The following is a 7443-nucleotide window of genomic DNA, read 5'->3' as shown; positions in this document are numbered from 1 at the left end:
TACTTAGAATTTTTGTAACTTTGTATTATGATAGCATGACTTGCATAATTATCAAGTAGTTAAGGCATAGGTTGATGCTTTGTATACCTAGGTGTGCCTTTGGTAAACTTCTATATGATTAATTTTAAGGATATATTGAAGAATCTTTAATTTGAGTTACTATCTATGAAATGATTTCCTTTATAAAATCATGATCATGATAGTTTTTGTTGGAAAGAGATGTATGAATTTATTTCCGCGATTGTGTAATCATCAATTAGATATACAATGCATGTTCTTATAAAAGGATGTTTGAACTATTAAACATTTAATCGATGCATTCTTGTATTTTATCTATGTTTGGAATAAATTGACTTTATATTTACCCCCTAGAATAAATGTGATTAAGATGAAACTAGATCTCAAATGATTTTTGGCAGTTAAGCAAGGATTGTTGCTTCTATCTTCGTATGTGTGTTATGTGCATTTTGTATGTCATGATATTGTTACATCAATTATAGAATATGGATATGCCATGTTAGTTGCACAATTCCATTACCTTTGCTAGTATCACATTGCTAGTCTTCCTCGTGTTGGGTTGGGTATCTTTTGTGTCATGAAAGATTCTGAGGAAATGTAACTACTTCATGGTAGGGTGGAAATGCACTCTGACAATGTTCTCGCCTGTGATATGTTCAAGGGAGACATATGTCGAGAGTTCCATCAGATTGGTCATCATGATTTGGTCCTTATGCATTTATTGTTTTTGACCTTGTGGTTTATTGTAAAGGTATATGTTTCCTCATGGATAACTGGATGTTAGCTTATGTAATTTGACTTTATATGTTGAAATGTAATTACTTGTCTCTAACCTTGTACATCTAGACATTTGGCAAATATTTATTCTTGATTATGTGTATTTTGTGAATTATGTTATTTTGGAATTATGGTGGACATTACAACTACAAAATTAGAAGTAATAAAGAACATTAATTGCCTCCTAAAAAAGTGGCAATGTGTTTCTTCAGGTTGGTCATATAATAGCTTTACCATATTACCAACACATCGACAAACACCACATCAAACTTAAACCCTTCAACCCTAGAAAATTTATTATTGTGTTTTTATAATGAGAAAAATGAGGGGCTAAAATATGTAAAGTTAAGGGTGTGTATTTTATAGAATGGTTTGGTGCTTCTATTTCTTATCATAGATGACTTTGTGCATACATGCAAGTGTATCCTCGAGGAGCTTAGTGACCAAGTCCTTGGTTTAATGTTCACCAAACACTAAGGCCTACCCTAAATTCATTCACCCCTCTTCACCATGCCCAAAAATTAAGTGATTTTTATGACAAGGAATTATTTTCTCTAAAAAATGAGAACTTGCATTTTGCTAGCAAGATTGTCAATTGTGCTATTTATAAGAATTTCCACACTTACATGTCTAGATATAATTGGATGAGTGGGAATTTGGTAGGTCCAATGTAAAGGTGGGGTAATAATAAGAAGAGATTGTGGGTGACTCTCTAATGATTTTATTCTTTATTGTTGAAGAAGCATAGAATGTGTGTTGTGGTTTAGGAAAGAAGTGCAAGTTTATGGGTAATAAGCCCTTAGGCTACCAAGTGTTGTCACCTTGGTTTTTTAGCCTTATGAGGGTATCATGCATACGTTTTTGGTGTGAGAGGGTCAACATAGGTGTGAGTGTGGTTATTTTTCTAGGTGAAGGCTAGATTTTAAGTTTTTGGTCACTTAAGGACCTTATTATAAGGTTGTCAATGTAAAAACATGAACATTCATTTGAAAAATGGTTCCTCAACAGCTATTTGGGTGGTTGAGGATGGTTGTAACAGTCCTTAGGTGTGATAAGAGCCTGAGGGACGAAGTCATTTGGTTGGAATGAAGAAAAAACAAGATTTCTTGCTTTCAAACTGCTGTTACAGTGTTTTTTTCTGGGAAATTTGCTGCTATTTTGCGTTGTACGGACCTGTAAGGATTGGTAGGCTTGGGGCAGTAATTGGGGAAGGAATTATAATGAATTACCTTTCATCTGCACTTGGAATGAGGTCTTGAAGTTCTGTGGTTGCTGAGATATCGAATTTTCTTTCTCGCTGCCCTGTTAAACCTTCAAAAACCAAGGATTTGATGCTTTTTGGCCCAAAACTCCACATTCCAACGTGGGAATGGATTGAAACCTCTTGGGATGATGGAGTGGAATGTATTATAAAGGATTATTTCAATTTTGAAGGCAGGAGATTGTGTTTGACATCTTTGGATTGAAGCCCTAGGCTTGACATGGTGGATGTGGCAAGCCTGTGCAGTCATAGATTAGGGTAAAAAACTTCACCAGCGGATTGAAACCTGAAGTTTCTTGGCATGAACATGTTCTTCTCACATGTGCAGACCCTCTCCATCTGATAATTTCCTTGGGCAGATTGACTGGTGAAGAGTTTTCTTGTTATTTGTTGCAGACTAGCTAGTGCATCCTTTGTAGGAGGGGTCATAGGGTTAGGATACTTATGCTCATCACCCACATACCAAACTTTGTAGTCTGAGAGAACTACCAACAAGGTGTTCAAAACAATAATTAAACCCCTATATCATGTGGAGCCCTTTGAGGTTATTGAAGAAAAATCAGTTTTAGGACCCTAAATGCCTAAGTGCATTGTCTAGGCTTAAAGATGCATTTGATATTGGATAACTTCTAAATGTGGTGCAGATGATCCCAAACATCTTAAATGTCATTCTAAACATGTCCTAATGTCTTCAAGTGTGAAATTCCTTGATTGAGTTGATGTACTTGTTGGTAGGGGGATTGAGGTTGCTAGTGGTCTTGGTTGAAGGGTTGAAGTCAAGGGAGTGAGAGTCTCCTTGTGAAAGTGAGTTGTCCTGATTAGGAGGAACCCTTGGAGGGTGTAGGGCAGTCACCTTGAACCTTTGGAAGGTTGAGACTTGGACCATGGGATGGTGCCAACAAGAAACCCTTTGAGACAAGAAGGAAACCAAGCCCATTTAGGAGCAATCCCATACCCCTCTGCATCATATTGGTATCAGAGCCAAGTTTGGTGAAGTGGTGTATGTCTGACAAAGAATTTGGAGAAGAGGCTGACATAATGCCTCCAAAGACCATGAGTCAAGAGGCCATTAAGACAATGGTTGAGGAATTACTTGCAGAGAGGTTAAAGGAAGTTGGACAGTGGAAGGGTAAAGAGAAAGTGGGAGGTGATGAATCAGAAGATGAGCAAGAGAATGAAAGGGAAGAGGCTATTGCTAAAGAGGTTCAGAAGATGCCAGCAGACCAAAAGATATTTGTAGATGCCTTGAAGTCAGTAAACAGGGATAATGTGGAGAGTTTGCCCACCTATGGAGGTAGCTTGAATGGAGAGGAGGTGCTTGATTGGATAGAAGCACTCAATAACCATTTTGAGTATAAAGAGGTACTTGAGGAGAAGAAGGTAAGTTTGGCCAGGGCTAGACTCAAAGGGTCTGCCTTGATGTGGTGGACTGTGCTACAAGAGGAGAGAGTTAATGCAGGGAAGAAGAGGATTTCCTCATGGGAAAGGATGAAGACCAAGATTAAAAATCAGTTTCTACCTTGTGATTTTGAGGTGCAGATGTTTAAGAAGATACAAAACTTCAGACAAAGAGAACTAGATGTGAGTTCCTATACAGAAGAATTCCATAGACTAAGTCTAAGGTCTAGGAAGCATGAAGATGAGTCCGAGAAATTGGCTAGATACATAAATGGCTTAAGGCAAAACATCCAAGATGAGATAAGTGTCTTAGCTCCTGATATAGTACACAAGTGTTTTCAGTTGGCTTTGAGGATTGAAGATAAAATCAGAAGAAGGGGAGAACAAAATCAGAAAAGTAGAGGAGGCAAGAAATTTAGGGGCAGAGGTAGCTTTGGAAGAGGAGGAGGACCACCAAAGAATGGTGAATCAAACATCCAAGAAGGAAATGGAGAGACAAGTGGTAGAGAAGGAGGTTTTAGGGGTGGCTTTAGAGGGGGAAGGTTCAATGGACGGGGCAAATTTGGCAATCAAGGAAGAGGTCCTAGTGTATTCACTGGGAAGTGCTATCAATGCAACCAAGTGGGGCATACTATGAGTAGGTGTCCAGAAAAGACATCCAGTTCACATGGAGGGGATAGGAGGACTCAATTGGTCCAAGAAGAAGACAGCAGCAGTGTCTCCCCACCTATTGGCCGAGCAGGACCTACTTTGGAAGGAGAAAGTTTGATGTTGAAAAGAACTCTCTTGAAGATACCCCAACATAAGGAGCCACCTCAAAGAAAGAGTCTTTTTAGGACTACATGTGTGTCATTTGGGAAGGTTTGTAAGGTCATCATAGATTCTAGTTCAACCGAGAACATTGTGGCCTTGGAAATGGTGGAGAAACTCAAGTTGAAAAGACTACCTCATACTACACCCTACAAGGTGTCATGGCTGAATAAAGGGCAGCATGTTGTGGTGGATGAACAAGCATGGGTGGATTTTGAGATTGGAGAATATAAGGACAGGATTCTATGTGATATTCTACCCATGGATGCATGCCATCTCCTTTTAGGCTGCCCTTGGCAATTTGATGTGAAGGCTATACACAATGGAGAGCTCAATACCTATGTCATCACCAAGAATGGTAGGAGGTATGAGATGGATCCCTTACTTGATCAAGGGAGTGCAGAAAACATAAGCCCTAGCATCATGATGTTGAGAGGGAAGGAGTTCCATAAGATGATGAAGAATGAGGGAGCCCAAGGGTATGCTGTGATGCTCAAGCCTAAGGAGAAACCTATGCCTAACTCCAAAGAAGGAGTTCCTAAGGAAGTGCAAGAACTATTGGAGAGGTATAAAGGGGTGGTGGTGAATGATCTGCCTATTGCCTTACCACCTATGAGAGACATAAGTCATCAAATAGACCTGATTCCTGGAGCTACTTTGCCAAACAAGGCAGCCTACAAGATGACACCGGCTCAAAATGAAGAGATTGCTAAACAAGTGCAGGAGTTGTTGGATAAAGGGTTGATAAGGAAGAGTTTAAGCCCTTGTGCTGTTCCTACTGTCCTAGAACCCAAGAAGGATGGTACATGGCGGATGTGCACTGATTCAAGAGCCATTAACAAGATTACCATAAGGTACCGGTTCCCTATGCCAAGAATTGAGGATTTGCTAGACTACCTTGGAGGAGCTTGCTATTTCTCAAAGGTAGATTTGAAGTCTGGATATCATCAAATCAGAATTAGACAAGGGGATGAATGGAAGACAGCCTTCAAGACAAATGAGGGTCTTTATGAATGGATGGTGATGCCCTTTGGGCTTACTAATGCATCTAGTACCTTTATGCGCCTCATGAATGAGGTCCTAGTTGAATTCATTGGTAAATTTGTGATTGTATATCTTGATGACATTCTGATTTTTAGCAGGTCTAAGGAGGAACATATCAAGCATTTAAACATGGTCTTGAGAAGATTGCATGAGGAGAAGTTGATGATCAACTTGGAAAAATGTGAGTTCATGAAAACTGAACTAGTTTACCTTGGTTTTGTTGTTTCTCAAGGATGTATTAAGATGGACCCTTCTAAAGTAGATGCTATCATGAATTGGCCAACACCTAAATCAGTGAGTGATGTTAGGAGTTTCCATGGGTTGGCTACCTTTTATAGGAAATTCATTAAGGGGTTTAGTCACATATGTGCTCCTATTTTGGATACTATTAAGGGAGGAGTCAAGTGCAGATTTGTATGGACTGATAGGGCAGATGAATGCTTTGATTTGCTCAAGAGGAAGGTTGCAGAACTCCCCACACTCAGATTACCAGACTTTAATCAGGTTTTTCAAGTAGAATGTGATGCAAGTAAGCTAGCCATAGGAGCAGTTTTAAGTCAAGAAGGTCACCCTATTGCTTTCTTCTCTGAGAAACTTAATGATGCCAAACGAAAGTACTCTACATATGATTTGGAATTGTATGCTATGGTGCAAGCATTGAAGAAGTGGCATCATTACTTGTTGCCTAAATAATTTGTAGTGTATACGGACAATCATGCTTTGAGTTTTCTCAATGGGCAGGAAAAGTTGAACCAAAGGCACCTTAAATGGGTGGAATATTTGCAGGCCTATAAATTTACCATCAAACACAAGAAGGGGGTCTCCAATAAGGTGGTTGATGCTCTGAGTAGGAGGGTACTTATTGTTAAAGAGATCCAATTGGAGTGTGTGGGTCTTGAAGCACTCAAAGGCTTGTACAAAGATGACAAGGATTTCCATGAAATCTATGAGGTTTGCTCTAAGTTTCAGAATTCTTTTCATGTGGATTATTCTGATTATGTGTTGCAGGATGGGTTGCTTTTCAAAGGCCACCTCTTGTGCATTCCTCAATGCTCAATGAGGGAAAACATTATAAAGGAGAAACATCAAGGGAGTCTTGGAGGACACTTTGGTCTTGACAAGACTTTGGAGCAGGTTAACCGGTTCTATCATTGGCCTAAGTTGCAATCAGATGTAAGGAGGTTTGTTGAACAATGTTCCATTTGTCAAAGAGCTAAGGGAGTATCCACCAATGCAGGTTTGTATTAGTCCCTTCCAATTCCATCAAGACCTTGGGAGTGTCTTAGTATGGACTTTGTTCTTGGACTTCCTAAAACACCAAGAGGGTATGATGCTGTCTTTGTAGTGGTTGATAGATTTAGTAAAATGGCACACTTTATACCATGTAAATGTACAAGTGATGCCTCATACATTACTGGATTGTTTTTCAAAGAAATTGTAAGGATACATGGTCTTCCACTTAACATTGTTAGTGATAGGGATTCCAAGTTTGTTGGTCACTTTTGGAGGACCCTATGGAAGAAGTTGGGGACTAATTTGTCTTTCTCAACAGCATACCATCCTCAAACCGATGGTCAGACTGAGGTTGTGAATAGGTCTCTTGGAAATTTGCTTAGATGTCTCACAAAGCAGCATGGTCAAGTATGGGATTTGGTGATAGGACAAGCAGAATATGCATATAATGATTCAGTGAACCGTAGTACAGGCAAGAGCCCTTTTGAAGTTGTGTATGGGCTTCACCCTAGAGGTATTTTTGAACTTAGAGATATTAGTTCTATGGAGAAGAGAAGTGCACAAGGTGAGAACTTTGCTTCTTCAATGAAAGAACTTCATGAGCAGGTTAGGAAGACATTGGAAACTAATGCTGCTAAATACAAGGCTAAAGCTAATCAGCATAGGAGGGATGTACAATTTAAAATGGGAGATCTTGTGATGGCACATCTGAAGAAAGAAAGGTTACCTAAGGGGCAGCCTTCTAAACTCCTCATGAAGAAGATTGGACCTCTCAAGATTATGCATAAGTTTGGGAATAATGCCTATGAAGTAGAACTTCCTCAAGGCTTGGGAATCAGTCCCATCTTCAATGTGTGTGATCTAACCTTGTTTAAAGGTTCAGTCCCTCCTGATACAGCAGA

General features: G+C 39.5%; 1 protein-coding gene across 1 annotated transcript; it reads left to right on the top strand.

The window, feature by feature from the left end:
- The first annotated feature begins 3058 nt into the window (after positions 1-3058).
- On the top strand, positions 3059-6556 carry LOC131031119 (uncharacterized). The gene is made up of 3 exons (XM_057962157.2): positions 3059-5440; positions 6050-6259; positions 6317-6556. Exons 1-3 carry the CDS (start codon positions 3059-3061, stop codon positions 6554-6556), a joined length of 2832 nt encoding a protein of 943 aa, XP_057818140.2.
- The last annotated feature ends 887 nt before the right edge of the window (positions 6557-7443 follow it).

This window comes from Cryptomeria japonica, chromosome 7, assembly GCF_030272615.1.
Source record: "Cryptomeria japonica chromosome 7, Sugi_1.0, whole genome shotgun sequence".
In the NCBI taxonomy this organism is placed as follows: domain Eukaryota; kingdom Viridiplantae; phylum Streptophyta; class Pinopsida; order Cupressales; family Cupressaceae; genus Cryptomeria; species Cryptomeria japonica.
Note: the sequence above shows the minus strand (reverse complement) of the source record. Positions and strands in the feature narration are given on the sequence as shown.

Bases quoted from the DNA above. Each gene is read 5' to 3' on its own strand.
- LOC131031119 (XM_057962157.2), top strand. From the start codon at position 3,059: ATGTCTGACAAAGAATTTGGAGAAGAGGCTGACATAATGCCTCCAAAG. The intron at 5,441-6,049 runs GTCTTGAGAAGA...CTCAATGGGCAG, and splicing joins ATATCAAGCATTTAAACATG to GAAAAGTTGAACCAAAGGCA. The intron at 6,260-6,316 runs GTTTGCTCTAAG...TATGTGTTGCAG, and splicing joins ATTTCCATGAAATCTATGAG to GATGGGTTGCTTTTCAAAGG.